The sequence below is a fragment of the Oncorhynchus masou genome, unplaced genomic scaffold (assembly GCF_036934945.1).
Source record: "Oncorhynchus masou masou isolate Uvic2021 unplaced genomic scaffold, UVic_Omas_1.1 unplaced_scaffold_733, whole genome shotgun sequence".
NCBI classification, from domain to species: Eukaryota; Metazoa; Chordata; class Actinopteri; order Salmoniformes; family Salmonidae; genus Oncorhynchus; species Oncorhynchus masou.
The window spans coordinates 155,001-182,500 of NW_027013784.1; the positions used below are offsets into that span (position 1 = coordinate 155,001).

Here is a 27,500-nt window from a genome sequence, read left to right on the forward strand (position 1 = left end):
TTAAATATACCTGTGTATTGTCACCGTGGTGTTAATGTTGAACAGGATATAGTGTTAATGTTGAACAGGATATAGTGTCACCGTGGTGTTAATGTTGACCAGGATATATTGTCACCGTGGTGTTAATGTTGAACAGGATATATTGTCACCAAGGTGTTAATGTTGAACAGGATATAGTGTTAATGTTGAACAGGATATAGTGTCACCGTGGTGTTAATGTTGACCAGGATATATTGTCACCATGGTGTTAATGTTGAACAGGATATAGTGTCACCGTGGTGTTAATGTTGAACAGGATATAGTGTCAACGTGGTGTTAATGTTGAACAGGATATAGTGTCAACGTGGTGTTAATGTTGACCAGGATATATTGTCACCGTGGTGTTAGTGTTGAACAGGATATATTGTCACCGTGGTGTTAATGTTGAACAGGATATAGTGTCACCATGGTGTTAATGTTGAGCAGGATATAGTGTCACCGTGGTGTTAATGTTGAACAGGATATAGTGTCACCGTGGTGTTAATGTTGAACAGGATATAGTGTCACCGTGGTGTTAATGTTGACCAGGATATAGTGTCACCATGGTGTTAATGTTGAACAGGATATAGTGTCACCGTGGTGTTAATGTTGACCAGGATATAGTGTCACCGTGGTGTTAATGTTGAACAGGATATAGTGTCACTGTAGTGTTAATGTTGAACAGGATATAGTGTCACCATGGTGTTAATGTTGAGCAGGATATAGTGTCACCGTGGTGTTAATGTTGAACAGGATATAGTGTCACCGTGGTTTTAATGTTGAACAGGATATAGTGTCACCATGGTGGTAATGTTGAACAGGATATAGTGTCACCATGGTGTTAATGTTGAACAGGATATAGTGTCACTGTAGTGTTAATGTTCAACAGGATATAGTGTTAATGTTGAACAGGATATAGTATCACTGTAGTGTTAATGTTGAACAGGATATAGTGTCACCATGGTGGTAATGTTCATCCGGATATAGTGTCACCATGGTGTTAATGTTGAACAGGATATAGTGTCACTGTAGTGTTAATGTTCAACAGGATATAGTGTCACTGTGGTGTTAATGTTGAACAGGATTTAGTGTTAATGTTGAATAGGATATAATGTCACCGTGGTGTTAATATTGAACAGGATATAGTGTTAATATTGAACAGGATATAGTGTTAATGTTGAACAGGATATAGTGTCACCGTGGTGTTAATGTTGACCAGGATATATTGTCACCGTGGTGTTAATGTTGAACAGGATATATTGTCACCAAGGTGTTAATGTTGAACAGGATATAGTGTTAATGTTGAACAGGATATAGTGTCACCGTGGTGTTAATGTTGACCAGGATATATTGTCACCATGGTGTTAATGTTGAACAGGATATAGTGTCACCGTGGTGTTAATGTTGAACAGGATATAGTGTCAACGTGGTGTTAATGTTGAACAGGATATAGTGTCACCGTGGTGTTAATGTTGAACAGGATATAGTGTCAACGTGGTGTTAATGTTGACCAGGATATATTGTCACCGTGGTGTTAGTGTTGAACAGGATATATTGTCACCGTGGTGTTAATGTTGAACAGGATATAGTGTCACCATGGTGTTAATGTTGAGCAGGATATAGTGTCACCGTGGTGTTAATGTTGAACAGGATATAGTGTCACCGTGGTGTTAATGTTGACCAGGATATAGTGTCACCGTGGTGTTAATGTTGAACAGGATATAGTGTCACCGTGGTGTTAATGTTGACCAGGATATAGTGTCACCGTGGTGTTAATGTTGAACAGGATATAGTGTCACTGTAGTGTTAATGTTGAACAGGATATAGTGTCACCATGGTGTTAATGTTGAGCAGGATATAGTGTCACCGTGGTGTTAATGTTGAACAGGATATAGTGTCACCGTGGTTTTAATGTTGAACAGGATATAGTGTCACCATGGTGGTAATGTTGAACAGGATATAGTGTCACCATGGTGTTAATGTTGAACAGGATATAGTGTCACTGTAGTGTTAATGTTCAACAGGATATAGTGTTAATGTTGAACAGGATATAGTATCACTGTAGTGTTAATGTTGAACAGGATATAGTGTCACCATGGTGGTAATGTTCATCCGGATATAGTGTCACCATGGTGTTAATGTTGAACAGGATATAGTGTCACTGTAGTGTTAATGTTCAACAGGATATAGTGTCACTGTGGTGTTAATGTTGAACAGGATTTAGTGTTAATGTTGAATAGGATATAATGTCACCGTGGTGTTAATATTGAACAGGATATAGTGTTAATATTGAACAGGATATAGTGTTAATGTTGAACAGGATATAGTGTTAATGTTTAACAGGATATAGTGTCACTGTAGTGTTAATGTTGAACAGGATATCGTGTCACTGTGGTGTTAATGTTGAACAGGATATATTGTCACCGTTGTGTTAATGTTGAACAGGATTTAGTGTTAATGTTGAACAGGATATAGTGTTAATGTTGAACAGGATATAATGTCACCGTGGTGTTAATGTTGAACAGGATATAGTGTCACTGTGGTCTTAATGTTGAACAGGATATAGTGTCACCGTGGTCTTAATGTTGAACAGGATATAGTGTCACCGTGGTCTTAATGTTGAACAGGATATAGTGTCACCGTGGTCTTAATGTTGAACAGGATATAGTGTTAATGTTGAACAGGATATAATGTCACCGTGGTGTTAATGTTGACCAGGATATATTGTCACCGTGGTGTTAATGTTGAACAGGACATATTGTCACCGTGGTGTTAATGTTGAACAGGATATAGTGTTAATGTTGAACAGGATATATTGTCACCGTGGTGTTAATGTTGAACAGGATATAGTGTCACCGTGGTGTTAATGTTGAACAGGATATAGTGTCACCGTGGTGTTAATGTTGAACAGGATATAGTGTCACCGTGGTGGTAATGTTGAGCAGGATATAGTGTTAATGTTGAACAGGATATAGTGTCACCGTGGTGTTAATGTTGACCAGGATATAGTGTTAATGTTGAACAGGATATAGTGTCACCATAGTGTTAATGTTGAACAGGATATTTTGTCACTGTGGTGTTAATGTTGAACAGGATATAGTGTCACCGTGGTTTTAATGTTGAACAGGATATAGTGTCACCATGGTGGTAATGTTGAACAGGATATAGTGTCACTGTAGTGTTAATGTTCAACAGGATATAGTGTTAATGTTGAACAGGATATAGTGTTAATGTTTAACAGGATATAGTATCACTGTAGTGTTAATGTTCAACAGGATATAGTGTCACCATGGTGTTAATGTTGAACAGGATATAGTGTCACTGTGGTGTTAATGTTGAACAGGATATTGTGTTAATGTTGAATAGGATATAATGTCACCATGGTGTTAATATTGAACAGGATATAGTGTTAATATTGACCAGGATATAGTGTTAATGTTGAGCAGGATATAGTGTCACCGTAGTGTTAATGTTGAACAGGATATAGTGTCACCGTGGTGTTAATGTTGAACAGGATATAGTGTCACCGTAGTGTTAATGTTGAACAGGATATCGTGTCACTGTGGTGTTAATGTTGAACAGGATATATTGTCACCGTTGTGTTAATGTTGAACAGGATTTAGTGTTAATGTTGAACAGGATATAGTGTTAATGTTGAACAGGATATAATGTCACCGTGGTGTTAATGTTGAACAGGATATAGTGTCACCGTGGTCTTAATGTTGAACAGGATATAGTGTCACCGTGGTCTTAATATTGAACAGGATATAGTGTCACTGTGGTCTTAATGTTGAACAGGATATAGTCTTAATGTTGAACAGGATATATTGTCACCGTGGTGTTAATGTTGAACAGGATTTAGTGTTAATGTTGAACAGGATATAGTCTTAATGTTGAACAGGATATAGTGTCACCGTGGTCTTAATGTTGAACAGGATATAGTGTTAATGTTGAACAGGATATAATGTCACCGTGGTGTTAATGTTGAACAGGATATAGTGTTAATGTTGAACAGGATATAATGTCACCGTAGTGTTCATATTGAACAGGATATAGTGTCACCGTGGTCTTAATGTTGAACAGGATATAGTGTCACCGTGGTCTTAATGTTGAACAGGATATAGTGTTAATGTTGAACAGGATATAGTGTTAATGTTGAACAGGATATAGTGTCACCGTGGTCTTAATGTTGAACAGGATATAGTGTTAATGTTGAACAGGATATAGTGTTAATGTTGAACAGGATATAGTGTCACCGTGGTCTTAATGTTGAACAGGATATAGTGTCACCGTGGTCTTAATGTTGAACAGGATATAGTGTCACCGTGGTCTTAATGTTGAACAGGATATAGTGTCACCGTGGTCTTAATGTTGAACAGGATATAGTGTCACCGTGGTCTTAATGTTGAACAGGATATAGTGTTAATGTTGAACAGGATATAATGTCACCGTGGTCTTAATGTTGAACAGGATATAGTGTCACCGTGGTCTTAATGTTGAACAGGATATAGTGTTAATGTTGAACAGGATATAGTGTCACCGTGGGCTTAATGTTGAACAGGATATAGTGTTAATGTTGAACAGGATATAGTGTCACCGTAGTGTTCATGTTGAACAGGATATAGTGTCACCGTGGTCTTAATGTTGAACAGGATATAGTGTCACCGTGGTGTTAATGTTGAACAGGATATAGTGTCACCGTGGTCTTAATGTTGAACAGGATATAGTGTCACCGTGGTCTTAATGTTGAACAGGATATAGTGTCACCGTGGTGTTAATGTTGAACAGGATATAGTGTCACCGTGGTCTTAATGTTGAACAGGATATAGTGTCACCGTGGTCTTAATGTTGAACAGGATATAGTGTTAATGTTGAACAGGATATAGTGTTAATGTTGAACAGGATATAGTGTCACCGTGGTGTTAATGTTGAACAGGATATAGTGTCACCGTGGTGTTAATGTTGAACAGGATATAGTGTCACCGTGGTGTTAATGTTGAACAGGATATAGTGTTAATGTTGAACAGGATATAGTGTCACCGTAGTGTTCATGTTGAACAGGATATAGTGTCACCGTGGTGTTAATGTTGAACAGGATATAGTGTTAATGTTGAACAGGATATAGTGTCACCGTAGTGTTCATGTTGAACAGGATATAGTGTCACCGTGGTGTTAATGTTGAACAGGATATAGTGTCACCGTGGTGTTAATGTTGAACAGGATATAGTGTTAATGTTGAACAGGATATATTGTCACCGTGGTGTTAATGTTGAACAGGATGTAGTGTTAATGTTGAACAGGATATAGTGTTAATGTTGAACAGGATATAGTGTTAATGTTGAACAGGATATAATGTCACCGTGGTGTTAATGTTGAACAGGATATAGTGTTAATGTTGAACAGGATATAGTGTTAATGTTGAACAGGATATAGTGTCACCGTGGTGTTAATGTTGAACAGGATATAGTGTTAATGTTGAACAGGATGTAGTGTTAATGTTGAACAGGATATCGCATGCTGCACTTCTACTGGTAGATTAATCCACCAGAATCAGTTCAGTTTGTAATTTCAATAAAAGGGTTTTTCGTACGACTCAGCCCCTCGACTCCAGACCATTAAGACCCCTTGTGCATTTTGGACAGATCTGTTATTTGAATCCCTCTGAGTCTTTAATGCATGTAGATTTAATGGATAGCACATGGTCTGATGTCTGCCTAGTATGTGCGTTATGTTGAGAAGCACGCCTTATTGATTGAAATGGAATCATGTCAAAGTATTCGTCACCAAGTCCAGTCCCGCAGATCTAGGTGTTCCAGGCTTTTGCTCCAGCCAAGCTTGAACACATCCTAAACAAGACCTTGGTCAGGTGAATTAGGTGCATCAATGCCAGGCTGGAACAAAACACTGCACCCCCTGTATCTCTCCAGGACCAAACTTAGCCACCACTATCTGACCTAAAGTAAACCGTTTCTCTGCCTCTCCCTCCTAACCTTTAGTGACACGGAGGACCACAAGCCTCTGAAGGGCAGCCGGACGCCGTCCAACGGAACGGTGAAGAGGGACGACAGTGATGACAGCCTGGTGGACTACGGCGAGGGAGGGGATGGGCAGTTCAACGAAGATGGATCCTTCATCGGCCAGTACAGCGGCAAGAAGGAGAAAGACACGCATGAGGGCAACGAGAGCTCCGAGGCCCCCTCGCCGGTCAACGCTATGAACTCCTTCGTCTAGGTAGAGAGACTGTCACCGCTAGCCGATGGCGATGCCATGACGACTGGCTGCCATGGAAACCGTCACTATGGTGACCTGACCTGTCACCATGGAGACCTGCCACCATAAGGACGTGTCACCATGGAGACTCATCACCGTGGTGACCTGTCACTGTGGACACCCATCACCATGGCTACTTCTGTCACACCCTGTCATCTCTCCACAGCCTGCCCCTCCTGCCCGCCAACTCCCCACCCCCATCACGCTGTGACTACTCTCACCACCCTCACTATCACACGATGGGAGAAACAACTAACCAACCAGAACAGACATGAGAAGAAGAACCTTTTGAAAAAGTAGGAGGGATGTAAGAGCCCACAAACAGACAGAGAGAGATGGAGGATGGAGGAGAAGGCACCACTTACAAGCAGGAAGTGGAGGAATGTATTCCAGGAGCAGACTGGGTTGGTTCTCATCACCCAGACTGCTCCACAAAGTGCTGGAGAGGGCATGTGTGTGTTAGGGCCATTTTAGCTTTTGCAAACGTATATATGATGACATATATAGATCGTTGTCTTTTTGCAAACAATGATATCCATTAGAATATATATTTTCTCCACATCACCCAACATGGCAGTCAACAGTATACATTCTTCCATTCTATACATTCATCTGCTTCTGATTAATATACTGCATGGAATGAATGATATTCTAAACCATTACACACGGAATCACACTGGTGTCTGGTGTGGGAGCAGAGCTTCACGTTGACTGACTGTACGCGATGACGCGGTGCACACCTTCAACTACTGGTTATGCCTTTCATCATCTTACCTTTCTACTGTCAGAAGTGTTATATTGGTATTATAATTACGGGGAGAAAACTATGGCGTCATCAATGTCTTTGTGGACATTGCTGTGAAACGTGTGACTCAGTTTAAATGCTATTGTGACATGTTATTTTTACAAGACAGGAGGTGTTTGTATGTATACTGTAATAGCAGAACACATCTATGGACTGGATGGTCAGGGATAAACACATTTATAGTTTGTAGCCCTGAAGAGAAAACTATTGATAATTAATACAGAATAACACCGACACTTCACACCTCTCTCCAACGATCCTACACACACACACAGACGTTGCTGTTTGTCTTTCTTTGGTTTTTCAAGGGTTGTTGTTGTTGAGTTGTTGTTTAGTTGTCTTCCTTTCCACCAGACACATGGTCTTGTTGCAGTGGCACTGCTATCTAACATGGAGATTGGAACAGACCCATTGTTCATACAGCCTCACCACACACTCAGCTGAGACTGCATACAGCCTCTCTGATCATGGAACAAACAATGATCAACATGTTGGCCTAACCTATAAAATGACCACAACCCAGCATAGTTCAACAGCATTGCATCTCCACGCTCCTGCCTTGTGGAGGGAGAGGGAGAGGGAGAGGGAGAGGGAGAGGGAGAGGGAGAGGGAGAGGGAGAGAGAGAGGGGGAGAGAGAGGGGGAGAGAGAGAGAGAGAGAGAGAGAGAGAGAGAGAGAGAGAGAGAGAGAGAGAGAGAGAGAGAGAGAGAGAGAGAGAGAGAGAGAGAGAGAGAGAGAGAGAGAGAGAGAGAGAGAGCACAGTCAAGCGGTGCTAGGTTTCTGGTGCAGTTCCCAGAGCAGGCCTGTGTCAAAATAGTAAAGTATTTGTTTTCTTATAAACACTTTAGTTGTTCTCTATTTCGCTTGTGGAACCAATATAGTAGTACCATCACCAGAGACCCCCCCACCCCACCTGGGTGAACTCTGCACAGCAGACAAGCTAAATCAAGCGCATCGTAATGTAATGAAATCAAACTATTCTTAGCCAGGTCTGGAGCCCGATACAGACTGCAGGCGGTGCAAAACCAGAGAACCCTTCAGCATGGTTAATAGTGCCTTTGTGGAGAACAACCTGAGTTCTAGACTCATACCCATACACATCCCCTCGTCCACATAGCAGAACTGTGGTTCTAATACACAGAGCAGAACCTGGTTCCAATAGACAGAGCAGAACCGGTTCCAATACACAGAGCAGAACCTGGTTCCAATACACAGAGCAGAACCTGGTTCCAATACACAGAGCAGAACCTGGTTCCAATACACAGAGCAGAACCTGGTTCCAATACACAGAGCAGAACCTGGTTCCAATACTCAGAGCAGAACAGTCATTCCATCATTCTGTTTCTATGGTTCCAATCCGGTACAGTTGTCATGGGTCCATGTATAGACCCAGCCATGAGAGATTATTTACTAACCTAAAGAAATGAATCACTAACCAACCCCACAGGAGAATAGTCTATCATCATCCATGGTCTCGTCTCTCCTCTCAGCGTCACACCGAGAGGAAGGGCTACGGACCAGACCAGCAGCACTAAACTAAACTACTGCCAACCTATGGTGCACCTGACATGGCACCCTTTCCCCTATATAGTGCACTACTTTTGACCAGGGCGCATACGGCTCTGGTCAAAAGTAGTGCACTATATAGAGTGCCCTTGTCAAAAGTAGGGTACTAAAGGGAATAGGGTCCCATTTTAGATGCAGCCTATTGTTTAACTCTCTGGTTAACTGCCATTAAGGATGGGGTGAACTACTGCTACGATGTAAACCAGCCGATATGAACTGAAGGGGCTGAAAGCTATGGAAGATATTGAATGTGTTTTGCCTATTCATCATAAGGAATGAAATGTTGCTTGTTTCATTGGAAAATGTCAATAGTAATATGTGCTGGTGATTTGTTTTTTTGTTGCATTTAAACGTTTATATGTGTATGTTGTCATGTTTTGCTGTAACTCAGAGCGCAACCTTGAAGTTTAGTGTGTAGTCTCCACCCAGTAGTCAGTGGAGTTGGATAATCTACAAGAATGAAGTGTGTGTGTGTGTGTGTGTGTGTGTGTGTGTGTGTGTGTGTGTGTGTGTGTGTGTGTGTGTGTGTGCATCTGTGTGTGTGTGTGTGTGCGTGTGTGTGCGTGTGCGTGTGACGTATTCTATAGCTCCTCTTCTAGGTGATGACAGTCTGTTGTGTGAAGCGGTCCGGCCATCTTGGCAGAAACAAATCAACTGCTCCAAATGTCACCTGGAAGACGAAGGGAGAATTTCAAGACAAAATTCCAGATTTACATTATCTACATTTTCACAACTTGCATCAAGTTTTTAGTTTCCAAATGTGTCTGCTTTCTGTGTGTAGATATTTTGTTGTAATATGTAAATAGAGCTTGACCTGACTGTAGATGTTTTGGTTCGAGGGGGTATAGAGACGCCAGACGGGAGCTTGACCTGACTAGATGTTTTGGTTCGAGGGGGTATAGAGACGCCAGACGGGAGCTTGACCTGACTAGATGTTTTGGTTCGAGGGGGTATAGAGACGCCATACGGGAGCTTGACCTGACTAGATGTTTTGGTTCGAGGGGGTATAGAGACGCCACACGGGAGCTTGACCTGACTAGATGTTTTGGTTCGAGGGGGTATAGAGACGCCACACGGGAGCTTGACCTGACTAGATGTTTTGGTTCGAGGGGGTATAGAGACGCCAGACGGGAGCTTGACCTGACTAGATGTTTTGGTTCGAGGGGGTATAGAGACGCCAGACGGGAGCTTGACCTGACTAGATGTTTTGGTTCGAGGGGGTATAGAGACGAGACGGGAGCTTGACCTGACTAGATGTTTTGGTTCGAGGGAGTATAGACAGACGGGAGCTTGACCTGACTAGATGTTTTGGTTCGATGGGGTATAGAGACGCCAGACGGAGCTTGACCTGACTAGATGTTTTGGTTCGAGGGGGTATAGAGACGCCAGACGGGAGCTTGACCTGACTAGATGTTTTGGTTCGAGGGAGTATAGAGACGCCAGACGGGAGCTTGACCTGACTAGATGTTTTGGTTCGAGGGAGTATAGAGACGCCAGACGGGAGCTTGACCTGGGGGTTTGAAGGTGTGTTGGGTGCATTGCAAGATGGGGGGGCAAGAGAGACCTTTTACAGTTTTCACTTTCATTTGCTGTGCAACTTTATTTTTCAAATATGTCAGGTTACTACTTTTGCTAGCTCAAGGCGTTATGGGGTGAGGAGGAGGGGAGGAGGAGGAGAGGAGGAGGAGGAGGAGGAGAAGGAGGAGGGGAGGAGAAAATAATTCAATTAAACAAACGACATGCTCATCCATTGAGACTCACATATAGACTAAATGATAGCAGGACGCAGTGTGGAAACCCTGGTGACTGCAGGAAATATATATGAAATGATAGAAGAACATTCTGGTAAATGTTGAAGCTACACAAAGAGCATGAAAGGCTGTCAAATGGTTTACTCTATAATATAATATTGCTAAATATTTTGTATTTTAAAATGAAAATAAATAAATGTTGGTTTCAGAATTTCACTTCAGACTGATTTAGTCCTCTTAATTTCAGCCCTCATTCTTTTAATGGGTTCATTTGTATTCTATATCAAACATGAATACCTGTGTATCGTTTCAATAGATTCGATATGTATAGCTGGAGATATTCAAGGTTCTTTGTAACATGTTACCGTATTTTATGCAATAACAAGGCCTTGTCCAATGTACCTTGTTTGGACACTGAACGGTACAGCTGTTTATCCAGTGAAGTACTAAACTATGCACCCTTGTGACTAGTGACTAGACTACTATGCACCCTAGTGACTAGTGACTAGACTACTATGCACCCTAGTGACTAGTGACTAGACTACTATGCACCCTAGTGACTAGTGACTAGACTACTATGCACCCTAGTGACTAGTGACTAGACTACTATGCACCCTAGTGACTAGTGACTAGACTACTATGCACCCTAGTGACTAGACTACTATGCACCCTAGTGACGAGTGACTAGACTACTATGCACCCTAGTGACTAGTGACTAGACTACTATGCACCCTAGTGACTAGACTACTATGCACCCTAGTGACTCAAATATATAGAGGGAGACTTGTTTTGATCTAATCCTGCTGTATAGAACTGCTATTTCTCTCTGTTTCCCCCCCTCATTACCCACACTGGGGATTATAGAATCTGGATTTGATCTGATCCTGCTGTATAGAACTGTTATTTCTCTCTGTTTCTCCCCCTCATTACCCTCACTGGGGATTATAGAATCTGGATTTGATCTGATCCTGCTGTATATAACTGCTATTTCTCTCTGTTTCTCCCCCTCATTACCCTCACTGGGGATTATAGAATCTGGATTTGATCTGATCCTGCTGTATATAACTGCTATTTCTCTCTGTTTCTCCCCTCATTACCCACACTGGGGATTATAGAATCTGGATTTGATCTGATCCTGCTGTATATAACTGCTATTTCTCTCTGTTTCTCCCCCTCATTACCCTCACTGGGGATTATAGAATCTGGATTTGGGGATTGAGATTGAGAGAGAGAGAGCATCAACAAGCTAAAGCTCAACAGAGCTCCCATCTCCCCTCCATCCACCTCTCTCATCCATCTCCACTCCATCCACCTCTACCACCTCTCTCATCCATCACCCTCCACATACCTCTACCCTCTCTCATCCCATCTCCCCTCCATCCACCTCTACCACCTCTCTCAACCATCACCCCCCACATACCTCTACCCTCTCTCATCCCATCACCCCTCCATCCACCTCTACCACCTCTCTCATCCATCACCCTCCACATACCTCTTCCACCTCTCTCATCCCATCACCCCTCCATCCACCTCTACCATCTCTCTCATCCATCACCCCTCCACATACCTCTACCACCTCTCTCATCCCATCACCCCTCCATCCACCTCTACCACCTCTCTCATCCCATCACCCCTACATCCTCCTCTACCACCTCTCATCCATCACCCCTCCACACACCTCTACCCTCACTCATCCCATCACCCCTCTATCCTCCTCTACCACCTCTCTCATCCATCACCCCTCCACACACCTCTACCCTCACTCATCCCATCACCCCTCTATCCTCCTCTACCACCTCTCTCATCCATCACCCCTCCACACACCTCTACCCTCACTCATCCCATCACCCCTCTATCCTCCTCTACCACCTCTCTCATCCATCACCCCTCCACACACCTCTACCCTCTCTCATCCATCATCCCTCCACACACCTCTACCCTCTCTCTCATCCCATCACCCCTCTATCCTCCTCTACCACCTCTTTCATCCCATCACCCCTCCACACACCTCTACCCTCTCTCATCCATCACCCCTCCACACACCTCTACCCTCTCTCTCATCCCATCACCCCTCCACACACCTCTACCACCTCTCTCATCCCATCACCCCTCCACACACCTCTACCACCTCTCTCATCCCATCACCCCTCCACACACCTCTACGCTCTCTCATCCCATCACCCCTCCACACACCTCTACCCTCTCTCATCCATCACCCCTCCACACACCTCTACCCTCTCTCATCCCATCACCCCTCCATCCACCTCTCTCATCCCATCACCCCTCCACACACCTCTACCACCTCTCTCAATAAATGTCCAATATATATCAATATAACTGTTGTTATTACAATGTGGCCAGAGAACACTTTTAAGATCTTTACAAATAAAAACATTTTCTGAAATGGTAGGCTACTGATCATGTAGAATGCTGAAGTGATTCCTTTGTTGGTTTTGCTTTGCAGGCACAGATACCGCCGCCGGTGCGCAATGCTGGCATCCTCCCTGCATCCTCCTCTTCCAATAGCGATCAGATATGCGCTTCCTCGTCCTTCCTACGACCACCGTCAGTCATATTCTCTCCTCCAATAGAAAAGTTGAGACGCACGCGCTGCTCCTCGCGCTTGGTTGTGGGACAATGCGCTTTTGATCCAGGTGTTCATGCTATGCGGATAATTTGAAATACCGTTTCATTCTATTTCACAGGTAAGGGCGAAACGGCATGAGCATAATGCATGTAGAATAGGGTCTGTAGATTTAGTCGGTTTTAGTGGATTGCAATGAGGGATTTTAAGACGGACCAGGACAGGGATAACTCTGTAATGCTTCGGAGTATGCTACCGCAATGCAGAATAGTCAGTTGCCAATGCTGGCCTCGTACTGCAGTTCCATACTCATCATAGTCGAGGGGAGGTGCGTGTGGGGGTAATGTGCACTCACTTTTTGACCGGTGAGCGCCTTTTTTCCGGGATATTTACAAATCTGTACTTTGCTACATTTAATAGACTTCTGAAAAATGAATGTGGGCAAGTTACTCATCTAAGTTGTTTGTGAAAGTAGCGTCTCATTTTGGGAGGGTACCCTGCAGCTCAGCATTGAGGCGAGGCAAGGTGAAATTGAAGGATGATGCGTTACGGGCTCATTGGGCAGGGCTGTCCTGTAACCCGTTATTTGACCAAACTCCTGCAATATGTAATAATCATATATGTAACTGTCCTACAGCGGGCTGGCTTGGGGCATACCGTCATACTTTCATACCTTCTAGGCTGTTCTTCATTGATGTAGCACAGCCTAATTAGAGGCAATGACAGTGAATACACCACTAAACTGGCAATATTGGTTGTTGTCAATTCAGTTGCACATAAGCAGCTGGAAAAACAATCAGCAAACTGCCATGCACAATATTATAACCACAGGTATTGTAGGATGTTTATAGAATACATTTAATATTATAACCACAGGTATTATAGGATGTTTATAGAATACATTTAATATTATAACCACAGGTATTATAGGATGTTTATAGAATACATGTAATATTATAACCACAGGTATTATAGGATGTTTATAGAATACATTTAATATTATAACCACAGGTATTATAGGATGTTTATAGAATACATGTAATATTATAACCACAGGTATTATAGGATGTTTATAGAATACATTTAATATTATAACCACAGGTATTATAGGATGTTTATAGAATACATTTAATATTATAACCACAGGTATTATAGGATGTTTATAGAATACATTTAATATTATAACCACAGGTATTATAGGATGTTTATAGAATACATTTAATATTATAACCACAGGTATTATAGGATGTTTATAGAATACATTTAATATTATAACCACAGGTATTATAGGATGTTTATAGAATACATTTAATATTATAACCACAGGTATTATAGGATGTTTATAGAATACATTTAATATTATAACCACAGGTATTGTAGGATGTTTATAGAATACATTTAATATTATAACCACAGGTATTATAGGATGTTTATAGAATACATTTAATATTATAACCACAGGTATTATAGGATGTTTATAGAATACATGTAATATTATAACCACAGGTATTATAGGATGTTTATAGAATACATTTAATATTATAACCACAGGTATTATAGGATGTTTATAGAATACATTTAATATTATAACCACAGGTATTATAGGATGTTTATAGAATACATTTAATATTATAACCACAGGTATTATAGGATGTTTATAGAATACATTTAATATTATAACCACAGGTATTATAGGATGTTTATAGAATACATTTAATATTATAACCACAGGTATTATAGGATGTTTATAGAATACATTTAATATTATAACCACAGGTATTATAGGATGTTTATAGAATACATGTAATATTATAACCACAGGTATTATAGGATGTTTATAGAATACATGTAATATTATAACCACAGGTATTATAGGATGTTTATAGAATACATTTAATATTATAACCACAGGTATTATAGGATGTTTATAGAATACATTTAATATTATAACCACAGGTATTATAGGATGTTTATAGAATACATTTAATATTATAACCACAGGTATTATAGGATGTTTATAGAATACATTTAATATTATAACCACAGGTATTATAGGATGTTTATAGAATACATTTAATATTATAACCACAGGTATTGTAGGATGTTTATAGAATACATTTAATATTATAACCACAGGTATTATAGGATGTTTATAGAATACATTTAATATTATAACCACAGGTATTATAGGATGTTTATAGAATACATTTAATATTATAACCACAGGTATTATAGGATGTTTATAGAATACATGTAATATTATAACCACAGGTATTATAGGATGTTTATAGAATACATTTAATATTATAACCACAGGTATTATAGGATGTTTATAGAATACATGTAATATTATAACCACAGGTATTATAGGATGTTTATAGAATACATTTAATATTATAACCACAGGTATTATAGGATGTTTATAGAATACATGTAATATTATAACCACAGGTATTATAGGATGTTTATAGAATACATTTAATATTATAACCACAGGTATTATAGGATGTTTATAGAATACATGTAATATTATAACCACAGGTATTATAGGATGTTTATAGAATACATTTAATATTATAACCACAGGTATTATAGGATGTTTATAGAATACATTTAATATTATAACCACAGGTATTATAGGATGTTTATAGAATACATGTAATATTATAACCACAGGTATTATAGGATGTTTATAGAATACATTTAATATTATAACCACAGGTATTATAGGATGTTTATAGAATACATGTAATATTATAACCACAGGTATTATAGGATGTTTATAGAATACATTTAATATTATAACCACAGGTATTATAGGATGTTTATAGAATACATTTAATATTATAACCACAGGTATTATAGGATGTTTATAGAATACATTTAATATTATAACCACAGGTATTATAGGATGTTTATAGAATACATTTAATATTATAACCACAGGTATTGTAGGATGTTTATAGAATACATTTAATATTATAACCACAGGTATTATAGGATGTTTATAGAATACATTTAATATTATAACCACAGGTATTATAGGATGTTTATAGAATACATTTAATATTATAACCACAGGTATTGTAGGATGTTTATAGAATACATTTAATATTATAACCACAGGTATTATAGGATGTTTATAGAATACATTTAATATTATAACCACAGGTATTATAGGATGTTTATAGAATACATTTAATATTATAACCACAGGTATTATAGGATGTTTATAGAATACATTTAATATTATAACCACAGGTATTATAGGATGTTTATAGAATACATTTAATATTATAACCACAGGTATTGTATGATGTTTATAGAATACATTTAATATTATAACCACAGGTATTATAGGATGTTTATAGAATACATTTAATATTATAACCACAGGTATTGTAGGATGTTTATAGAATACATTTAATATTATAACCACAGGTATTATAGGATGTTTATAGAATACATGTAATATTATAACCACAGGTATTATAGGATGTTTATAGAATACATTTAATATTATAACCACAGGTATTATAGGATGTTTATAGAATACATTTAATATTATAACCACAGGTATTATAGGATGTTTATAGAATACATGTAATATTATAACCACAGGTATTATAGGATGTTTATAGAATACATTTAATATTATAACCACAGGTATTATAGGATGTTTATAGAATACATTTAATATTATAACCACAGGTATTGTAGGATGTTTATAGAATACATTTAATATTATAACCACAGGTATTATAGGATGTTTATAGAATACATTTAATATTATAACCACAGGTATTATAGGATGTTTTTAGCTTTCATTTAACATTATTGGTGTTTGAGAAACAAACATGTCATTATTGAAGATATTTTATATTGGGGGAAATGACATTTTGGTGATTACTTTTCATTGACACCAGGCCTATATATTTCTCTGGATAATTCAGAAGTCAGAATACAAATCTGAAAAGAAATGAAGCAGACATATATTGAGGTCAGTGTTATTACTGTGGTGTTTCTCTGTGTTCAGCCAGGAAAAACAAACACCCACTCAGTCAGTGGGCCAGGCAGGCAGCTTAACACTGGGCTGACCTAAATACGAGTGTCCCGTTGATCAGATTACAGAATGACAGAGAAAACCAACTCTCAGGACTTGATCAGAGATAGTAGACAAGAGTAGAGGATGCTTACAGTCTTGTCTTCATCATATTCACTATGCCTCTGGATCCACTAGAACAATATCAGTGGTGCTCTGAGGAATATTTACATTCCACTCTATTCTATTCTATTCCATTACTTTCTGTAGCATTCCATTCTATTCTATTCTATTCCATTACTTTCTGTAGCATTCCATTCTATTCTATTATATTCTATTGCATTCCAATGTATTCTATTGCATTCTATTCTGTGTGGATTATAGAGGATGGACTTCATGACACATTAGGTTAGGAAGATAATACAGCCTCATAAATTGGACCACTTGCATTTACAAAGTACAGTAGTTGTTGATAAGTGAGATGATGCAGTGGTCAAGTGTCAGGGCTGGGTCTGACATACTGCTAGGATACAGTACAAAAGCTGTTGTCTAAGTCTTTATGAATCACTGAGTCATTCCTAGAGCTCCTGCTAGGCAGCACATGCTAATGTTGTTGAGTCAGCCAGCCTGCCAGCCAGTCAGCCAGCCAGTCAGTCAGCCAGTCAGCCAGCCAGCCAGCCAGCCAGCCAGCCAGCCAGCCAGAAGAGAGTGTGAGGAGGACAGCAGCAGCAGCAGGGTATCAGATGATAAATGCTGGAAGCTGCTCAGCTGGAGAATCCTGAGTTATTCCTCATTTATACTGAAATGCACCGTCCTCTGTTAGTCATGACTCATCCCCTATTTCAGCTTCCAGGAATTGGTTACAGATCCTTGCGACATGGGGCCGTGCATTATCATGCTGAAACATGAGGAGATGGTGGCAGATGAATGGCGCGGCAATGGGCCTCAGGATCTCGTCATGATATCTCTGTGCATTGAAATTGCCATTGATAAAATGCAATTGTGTTCGTTTTCCGTAGCTTATTCCTGCCAATACCATAACCCACCAATTTTTTTTTTGACCTTCATTTAACTAGGCAAGTCAGTTAAGAACAAATTCTTATTTTCAATGATGGCCTAGGAACAGTGGGTTAACTGCCTGTTCAGGGGCAGAACGACAGATTTGTACCTTGTCAGCTCGGGGGTTTGAACTTACATTTACATTTACATTTAAGTCATTTAGCAGACGCTCTTATCCAGAGCGACTTACAAATTGGTGAATTCTGACATCCAGTGGAACAGCCACTTTACAATAGTGCATCTAAATCATTTGAGGGGGGGGGGGGGTGAGAAGGATTACTTTATCCCATCCTAGGTATTCCTTGAAGAGGTGGGGTTTCAGGTGTCTCCGGAAGGTGGTGATTGACTCCGCTGTCCTGGCGTCGTGAGGGAGTTTGTTCCACCATTGGGGGCCAGAGCAGCGAACAGTTTTGACTGGGCTGAGCGGGAACTGTACTTCCTCAGTGGTAGGGAGGCGAGCAGGCCAGAGGTGGATGAACGCAGTGCCCTTGTTTGGGTGTAGGGCCTGATCAGAGCCTGGAGGTACTGCGGTGCCGTTCCCCTCACAGCTCCGTAGGCAAGCACCATGGTCTTGTAGCGGATGCGAGCTTCAACTGGAAGCCAGTGGAGAGAGTGGAGGAGCGGGGTGACGTGAGAGAACTTGGGAAGGTTGAACACCAGACGGGCTGCGGCGTTCTGGATGAGTTGTAGGGGTTTAATTGCACAGGCAGGGAGCCCAGCCAACAGCGAGTTGCAGTAATCCAGACGGGAGATGACAAGTGCCTGGATTAGGACCTGCGCCGCTTCCTGTGTGAGGCAGGGTCGTACTCTGCGGATGTTGTAGAGCATGAACCTACAGGAACGGGCCACCGCCATGATGTTAGTTGAGAACGACAGGGTGTTGTCCAGGATCACGCCAAGGTTCTTAGCGCTCTGGGAGGAGGACACAATGGAGTTGTCAACCGTGATGGCGAGATCATGGAACGGGCAGTCCTTCCCCGGGAGGAAGAGCAGCTCCGTCTTGCCGAGGTTCAGCTTGAGGTGGTGATCCGTCATCCACACTGATACGTCTGCCAGACATGCAGAGATGCGATTCGCCACCTGGTCATCAGAAGGGGAAAGGAGAAGATTAATTGTGTGTCGTCTGCATAGCAATGATAGGAGAGACCATGTGAGGTTATGACTGAGCTAAGTGACTTGGTGTATAGCGAGAATAGGAGAGGGCCTAGAACAGAGCCCTGGGGGACACCAGTGGTGAGAGCGCGTGGCGAGGAGACAGATTCTCGCCACGCCACCTGGTAGGAGCGACCTGTCAGGTAGGACGCAATCCAAGCGTGGGCCGCGCCGGAGATGCCCAACTCGGAGAGGGTGGAGAGGAGGATCTGATGGTTCACAGTATCGAAGGCAGCCGATAGGTCTAGAAGGATGAGAGCAGAGGAGAGAGAGTTAGCTTTAGCAGTGCGGAGCGCCTCCGTGATACAGAGAAGAGCAGTCTCAGTTGAATGACTAGTCTTGAAACCTGACTGATTTGGATCAAGAAGGTCATTCTGAGAGAGATAGCGGGAGAGCTGGCCAAGGACGGCACGTTCAAGAGTTTTGGAGAGAAAAGAAAGAAGGGATACTGGTCTGTAGTTGTTGACATCGGAGGGATCGAGTGTAGGGTTTTTCAGAAGGGGTGCAACTCTCGCTCTCTTGAAGACGGAAGGGACGTAGCCAGCGGTCAGGGATGAGTTGATGAGCGAGGTGAGGTAAGGGAGAAGGTCTCCGGAAATGGTCTGGAGAAGAGAGGAGGGGATAGGGTCAAGCGGGCAGGTTGTTGGGCGGCCGGCCGTCACAAGAAGCGAGATTTCATCTGGAGAGAGAGGGGAGAAAGAGGTCAGAGCACAGGGTAGGGCAGTGTGAGCAGAACCAGCGGTGTCGTTTGACTTAGCAACGAGGATCGGATGTCGTCGACCTTCTTTTCAAAATGGTTGACGAAGTCATCTGCAGAGAGGGAGGAGGGGGGGGGAGGATTCAGAAGGGAGGAGAAGGTGGCAAAGAGCTTCCTAGGGTTAGAGGCAGATGCTTGGAATTTAGAGTGGAAGAAAGTGGCTTTAGCAGCAGAGACAGAGGAGGAAAATGTAGAGAGGAGGGAGTGAAAGGATGCCAGGTCCGCAGGGAGGCGAGTTTTCCTCCATTTCCGCTCGGCTGCCCGGAGCACTGTTCTGTGAGCTCGCAATGAGTCGTCGAGCCACGGAGCGGGAGGGGAGGACCAAGCCGGCCTGGAGGATAGGGGACATAGAGAGTCAAAGGATGCAGAAAGGGAAGAGAGGAGGGTTGAGGAGGCAGAATCAGGAGATAGGTTGGAGAAGGTATGAGCAGAGGGAAGAGATGATAGGATGGAAGAGGAGAGAGTAGCGGGGGAGAGAGAGCGGAGGTTGGGACGGCGCGATACCATCCGAGTAGGGGCAGTGTGGGAAGTGTTGGATGAGAGCGAGAGGGAAAAGGATACAAGGTAGTGGTCGGAGACTTGGAGGGGAGTTGCAATGAGGTTAGTGGAAGAACAGCATCTAGTAAAGATGAGGTCGAGCGTATTGCCTGCCTTGTGAGTAGGGGGGGAAGGTGAGAGGGTGAGGTCAAAAGAGGAGAGGAGTGGAAAGAAGGAGGCAGAGAGGAATGAGTCAAAGGTAGACGTGGGGAGGTTAAAGTCGCCCAGGACTGTGAGAGGTGAGCCGTCCTCAGGAAAGGAGCTTATCAAGGCATCAAGCTCATTGATGAACTCTCCGAGGGAACCTGGAGGGCGATAAATGATAAGGATGTTAAGCTTGAAAGGGCTGGTAACTGTGACAGCATGGAATTCAAAGGAGGCGATAGACAGATGGGTAAGGGGGAGAGAGAGAATGACCACTTGGGAGAGATGAGGATCCCGGTGCCACCACCCCGCTGACCAGAAGCTCTCGGGGTGTGCGAGAACACGTGGGCGGACGAAGAGAGAGCAGTAGGAGTAGCAGTGTTGTCTGTGGTGATCCATGTTTCCGTCAGTGCCAAGAAGTCGAGGGACTGGAGGGAGGCATAGGCTGAGATGAACTCTGCCTTGTTGGCCGCAGATCGGCAGTTCCAGAGGCTACCGGAGACCTGGAACTCCACGTGGGTCGTGCGCGCTGGGACCACCAGATTAGGGTGGCCGCGGCCACGCGGTGTGGAGCGTTTGTATGGTCTGTGCAGAGAGGAGAGAACAGGGATAGATAGACACATAGTTGACAGGCTACAGAAGAGGCTACGCTAATGCAAAGGAGATTGGAATGACAAGTGGACTACACTTATCGAATGTTCAGAACGTTAAGCTTACGTAGCAAGAATCTTATTGACTAAAATGATTGAAATGATACAGTACTGCTGGAGTAGGCTAGCTGGCAGTGGCTACGTTGTTGACACTACACTAATCAAGTGCAACCTTCCGGTTACTAGTCCAACGCTCCATGGGGGCACTCAGTTCACAATGTTGACATCAGCAAACTGCTCGTCCACACGACGCCATACACATGGTCTGCGGTTGTGAGGATGGTTGGACGTATTGTCAAATTCTCTAAAATGAAGTTGAAGGCAGCTTATGGTAGAGAAATCAACATTAAAATCTCCGGCAACAGCCCTGGTGGACATTCCTGCCGTCAGCATGCCAATAGCACGCTCCCTGAAAACTTGATACATTTGTGGCATTGTGTTGTGTGACAAAACAGCACATTTTAGAGTGGCCTGTTATGGTCCCCAGCACAAGGTGCACCTGTATAATGATCATGCTGTTTAATCAGCTTCTGGATATGCCACACTTGTCAGATGGATGGATTATCTTGGCAAAGGAAAAATGCTCACGAAGAGGGATGTAAACAAATTTGTGCACAAAAATTGAGAGAAATAAGCTTTTTGTGCGTATGGAACATTTCGGGATCTTTTATTTCAACTCATGAAACATGGGATCAACGCTTTACATGTTGCGTTTATATTTTTGTTCAGTGTAGATAGTTCCTCTCTCTCCTCTCTCTGTGCAGAGGGCGGATGCAATCTGTGCAGAAGATCTAGTTGCTGCTGTAGGCCCTCCTTGGTTGGGAACAGAAGCACCCCCCCCCCTCTCTCCTCTCTCTTAGGTCACAATCTGACTCTGAAGGGCTCTGGGACTGCATAGTGACTTTAGGAGAGACAGGGTTCAGTATAGTAGCTCGGCCAGACAGGGTTCAGTATAGTAGCTGAACAGACAGGGTTCAGTATAGTAGCTAGGCCAGACAGGGTTCAGTATAGTAGCTAGGCCAGACAGGGTTCAGTATAGTAGCTGGAACAGACAGGGTTCAGTATAGTAGCTAGGCCAGACAGGGTTCAGTATAGTAGCTAGGCCAGACAGGGCTCAGTATAGTAGCTAGGCCAGACAGGGTTCAGTATAGTAGCTGAACAGACAGGGTTGAGTATAGTAGCTAGGCCAGACAGGGTTCAGTAGAGTAGCTGGAACAGACAGGGTTGAGTATAGTAGCTAGGCCAGACAGGGTTCAGTATAGTAGCTCGGCCAGACAGGGTTCAGTATAGTAGCTGAACAGACAGGGTTGAGTATAGTAGCTAGGCCAGACAGGGTTCAGTAGAGTAGCTGGAACAGACAGGGTTGAGTATAGTAGCTAGGCCAGACAGGGTTCAGTATAGTAGCTCGGCCAGACAGGGTTCAGTATAGTAGCTGAACAGACAGGGTTGAGTATAGTAGCTAGGCCAGACAGGGTTCAGTAGAGTAGCTGGAACAGACAGGGTTGAGTATAGTAGCTAGGCCAGACTGGGTTCAGTAGAGTAGCTGGAACAGACAGGGATGCTGAGGCCAGTGCCGTGGAAAGATGGGGATATCTCTAGGATTCTCTACAGATATAGGGTGTCAGAGGTGTGTTAAAGACAATAAACACGACTACGGTATGCTCTACATCCTGTGTTCAATCAGGAGTGTATTATAATAATAATAATAATAATAATATATCCCATTTAGCAGACGCTTTTGTCCAAAGCGACTTACAAGTCGGCTGGGGCCACTACTTTTACATATGGGTGGCCCCAGCGGGAATCGAACCCACGACGCTTGGCGTTGCAAGCGCCATGCTCTACCGACTGAGCCACACAGCGTGACTGCACTTTTAGATAATGGTGAGGTGAGGGGCGGAGCTATAGCGGGACTAGCTGCAGCCGATTGAGACTGGTGTTGTGTTGTCCTCTGAGAGAGCTGAGAATACTGCAGACTCAGAGCAGCTCTCTCTCTCTCGCTCTCTCTCTCTCTCTCTCTCTCTCTCACTTGCTCTGTGTCTCTCTCTCTCTTTCTCCCTCTCTCTCTCTCTCTCTGTCTCTCTCTCTCTCTCTCTCTGTCTCTCTCTCTCTCTCTCTCTCTCTCTCTCTCTCTCACTTGCTCTGTGTCTCTCTCGCTCTCCCTATCGCTCTATCCTCACTCTCTCTCTCCCTCCCTCCTTCCCTCCCTCTCCTCTCAGTATTCAAAAGGTGTGTCTTGCTGCAGGATGACTCTCATATGCTGCCGCAGAACTGATGTGTGAGCATGTGTGACGCCAGACCGGACCCATGTGTGTGTGTGTGTGTTTGTGTGTGTGTGTGTGTGTGTGTGTGTCTGTGTGTGTGTGTGTGTGAGAACGCATGTATTAATGGAAAAAGCCCCTCACAGAGAAAAGCCTGCATGACTACAGTATATTTGGAGAATATTGCTGACTCATGGGTGTTATAAATCATTTAGACATCCAAAGTGAATTGATATGGAAATTGCACACTGGGGGGTCTATCTAATAGAATCCAGTTTTATTTCTACAGCTAAAAGCTGAATTGTCTATACACCAGGATATTCAACAATAAAACAAACCAAATGAATACATGAATTCAGATCTGTGGCTGCTGCCACACTGAGGGTACTGTCAAACTGCTAAGGACAGTGGACGGGAGTGTATGAATAGAATCCATAGATCTGTGTGTGTGACTTTGTTCCTGTTGTGGATATGAGGAAACACAATCAGCAATGATGAGCACAAGATCAAGCCATCATGTTATCTGAGTGGCGTTTTAATTGTATTAGATACAACTCAGGCTCAGGGTTATTTCATTCAGCAAAGAAGATAAACAATAATTGTATTTCCTCTCTAGCTGATGTAATTTCTCTCCTCTCTAGCTGATGTCATTTCTCTCCTCTCTAGCTGATGTCATTTCTCTCCTCTCTAGCTGATGTCATTTCTCTCCTCTCTAGCTGATGTCATTTCTCTCCTCTCCAGCTGATGTCATTTCTCTCCTCTCCAGCTGATGTCATTTCTCTCCTCTCTAGCTGATGTCATTTCTCTCCTCTCTAGCTGATGTCATTTCTCTCCTCTCTAGCTGATGTCATTTCTCTCCTCTCTAGCTGATGTCATTTCTCTCCTCTCTAGCTGATGTCATTTCTCTCCTCTCTAGCTGATGTCATTTCTCTCCTCTCTAGCTGATGTCATTTCTCTCCTCTCCAGCTGATGTCATTTCTCTCCTCTCTAGCTGATGTCATTTCTCTCCTCTCTAGCTGATGTCATTTCTCTCCTCTCTAGCTGATGTCATTTCCTCTCTCTCCTCTCAAGCTGATGTCATTTCTCTCTCTCTTCTCTATCTGATGTAATTTCTCTCTCTCCTCTAGCTGATGTAATTTCTCTCTCTCTTCTCTAGCTGATGTCATTTCCTCTCTCTCTTCTCTAGCTGATGTAATTTCCTCTCTCTCCTCTCAAGCTGATGTCATTTCTCTCTCTCCTCTAGCTGATGTCATTTCTCTCTTCTCTATCTGATGTCATTTCTCTCTCTCTCTTCTCTATCTGATGTCATTTCTCTCTCTCCTCTCTAGCTGATGTCATTTCTCTCTCTCTCCTCTAGCTGATGTCATTTCACTCTCTCCTCTCTAGCTGATGTGATTTCTCTCTCTCCTCAATAGCATGTGATTTCTCTCTCTCCTCTCTAGCTGATGTCATTTCTCTCTCCTCTCTAGCTGATGTGATTTCTCTCTCCTCTCTAGCTGATGTGATATTTCTCTCTCTCCTCTCTAGCTCATGTCATTTCTCTCTCTTCTCTAGCTGATGTAATTTCCTCTCTCTCCTCTCTAGGTCATGTCATTTCCTCTCTCTCCTCTCTAGCTGATGTGATTTCTCTCTCTCCTCTCTTGCTCATGTCATTTCCTCTCTCTCCTCTCTAGCTGATGTGATTTCTCTCTCTCCTCTCTAGCTCATGTCATTTCCTCTCTCTCCTCTCTAGCTCATGTCATTTCCTCTCTCTCCTCTAGCTGATGTCATTTCTCTCTCTCCTCTAGCTGATGTCATTTCACTCTCTCCTCTCTAGCTGATGTGATTTCTCCCTCTCCTCTCTAGCTGATGTGATTTCTCTCTCTCCTCTCTAGCTGATGTGATTTCTCTCTCTCCTCTCTAGCTGATGTGATTTCTCTCTCTCCTCTCTAGCTCATGTCATTTCTCTCTCTCCTCTCTAGCTGATGTGATTTCTCTCTCTCCTCTCTAGCTGATGTGATTTCTCTCTCTCCTCTCTAGCTGATGTGATTTCTCTCTCTCCTCTCTAGCTGATGTGATTTCTCTCTCTCCTCTCTAGCTCATGTCATTTCCTCTCTCTCCTCTCTAGCTGATGTGATTTCTCTCTCTCCTCTCTAGCTCATGTCCTGTCCGTTACAGACCTCCGTCGGTCTGTGTGTCAGTCAGTAGACAGTCATGGCTGTCACAGCCCTGGTCCTGCTAGTTCTCTCCTCCTCACTGTCACACACTGGTGAGTAGCTCTCAACAGACTGCTTCTGTCTTCTATACATGTCTTAGAATGAACTAGATTAGACATCATCTCAGAAGGACTACTGTTTTTACTAGGTCTATGTGGCTCTGTTCCACCTCATGTGTGGTTGGAACGTTCTGGTACAGTTTAATCCATGTTGCTCTGTTCCACCTCATGTATGGTTGGAATGTTCTGATACAGTTTAATCCATGTGGCTCTGTTCCACCTCATGTGTGGTTGGAACGTTCTGGTACAGTTCATGTGTGGTTGGAACGTTCTGGTACAGTTCATGTGTGGTTGGAACGTTCTGGTACAGTTCATGTGTGGTTAGAACGTTCTGGTACAGTTTAATCCATGTTGCTCTGTTCCACCTCATGTGTGGTTGGAACGTTGTGATACAGTTTAATCCATGTGGCTCTGTTCCACCTCATGTATGGTTGGAACGTTCTGGTACAGTTCATGTGTGGTTGGAACGTTCTGGTACAGTTCATGTGTGGTTAGAACGTTCTGGTACAGTTCATGTGTGGTTGGAACGTTCTGGTACAGTTCATGTGTGGTTAGAACGTTCTGGTACAGTTTAATCCATGTTGCTCTGTTCCACCTCATGTGTGGTTGGAACGTTCTGGTACAGTTTAATCCATGTTGCTCTGTTCCACCTCATCTGTGGTTGGAACGTTCTGGTACAGTTTAATCCATGTTGCTCTGTTCCACCTCATCTGTGGTTGGAACGTTCTGGTACAGTTTAAGCCATGTGGCTCTGTTCCATCTCATGTGTGGTTGGAACGTTCTGGTACAGTTGAATCCATGTTCTAGCCATGAGAAACTCAACAAAGTGTCCTTGTTTTCTCCCGTCATTTTGCAGAGGCCGTCTTGTTTGGTGAGCCCAGGATCTTTGGAGGTAAGCGGAGTCTGGTTTTGATTCTCATGACCGTTTACTCTGTAAAAGCTTGTAATGCACTGACATGCAGCATTAACTCCTAAACGCTGAATCACAGTAAAATGAGTCTGGCTTTATGTGTGTTTACCGACCATTCGCAGTCATTCAAGTTACATTGACGTAATGTTGCTGTAACGTTGTTGTAACATCACTGTGACGTTGTGCCCTGTCAGATGACGCTACTGGCTACGGTCCAATATTTGAAGAGGAGCCTCTGGATATCGTCTACACAAAGGAGTCCCCCGACAGACTTATCTCCATGAACTGTAGAGCACGGGCCAACCCTGCACCCACATACAGGTAACCCCACACACACCCACATCAACCCTGCACCCACATACAGGTAACCCCACCCACACCCACATCAACCCTGCACCTACATACAGGTAACCCCACACACACACATCAACCCTGCACCCACATACAGGTAACCCCACACACACCCACATCAACCCTGCACCCACATACAGGTAACCCCACACACACCCACATCAACCCTGCACCCACATACAGGTAACCCCACACACACCCACATCAACCCTGCACCCACATACAGGTAACCCCACACACACCCACATCAACCCTGCACCCACATACAGGTAACCCCACACACACACATCAACCCTGCACCCACATACAGGTAACCCCACACACACCCACATCAACCCTGCACCCACATACAGGTAACCCCACACACACCCACATCAACCCTGCACCCA

The 27,500-nt window shown here is 42.9% G+C and overlaps 2 protein-coding genes across 16 annotated transcripts in view; both read left to right on the forward strand.

The window, feature by feature from the left end:
* The window catches only part of LOC135537257 (neuronal cell adhesion molecule-like), a 134,771-nt gene extending 128,291 nt beyond the window's left edge, over positions 1-6,480 (forward strand). For all 15 annotated transcript variants that reach the window (XM_064963441.1, XM_064963442.1, XM_064963449.1 and 12 more), the window contains one exon: positions 6,015-6,480. In XM_064963441.1, the coding sequence (XP_064819513.1) occupies positions 6,015-6,249 (235 nt within the window). In that variant the 3' untranslated portion in view covers positions 6,250-6,480. The remainder of the gene's footprint in view (positions 1-6,014) is intronic.
* A 6,548-nt stretch (positions 6,481-13,028) lies between these two features.
* LOC135537254 (contactin-1-like) overlaps positions 13,029-27,500 on the forward strand; it is a 52,625-nt gene continuing 38,153 nt past the window's right edge. The window contains exons 1-4 of the mRNA XM_064963439.1: positions 13,029-13,115; positions 25,733-25,844; positions 26,707-26,742; positions 26,955-27,081. Coding sequence (XP_064819511.1) covers positions 25,790-25,844; positions 26,707-26,742; positions 26,955-27,081 — 218 coding nt within the window. The 5' untranslated portion in view covers positions 13,029-13,115; positions 25,733-25,789. The remainder of the gene's footprint in view (positions 13,116-25,732; positions 25,845-26,706; positions 26,743-26,954; positions 27,082-27,500) is intronic.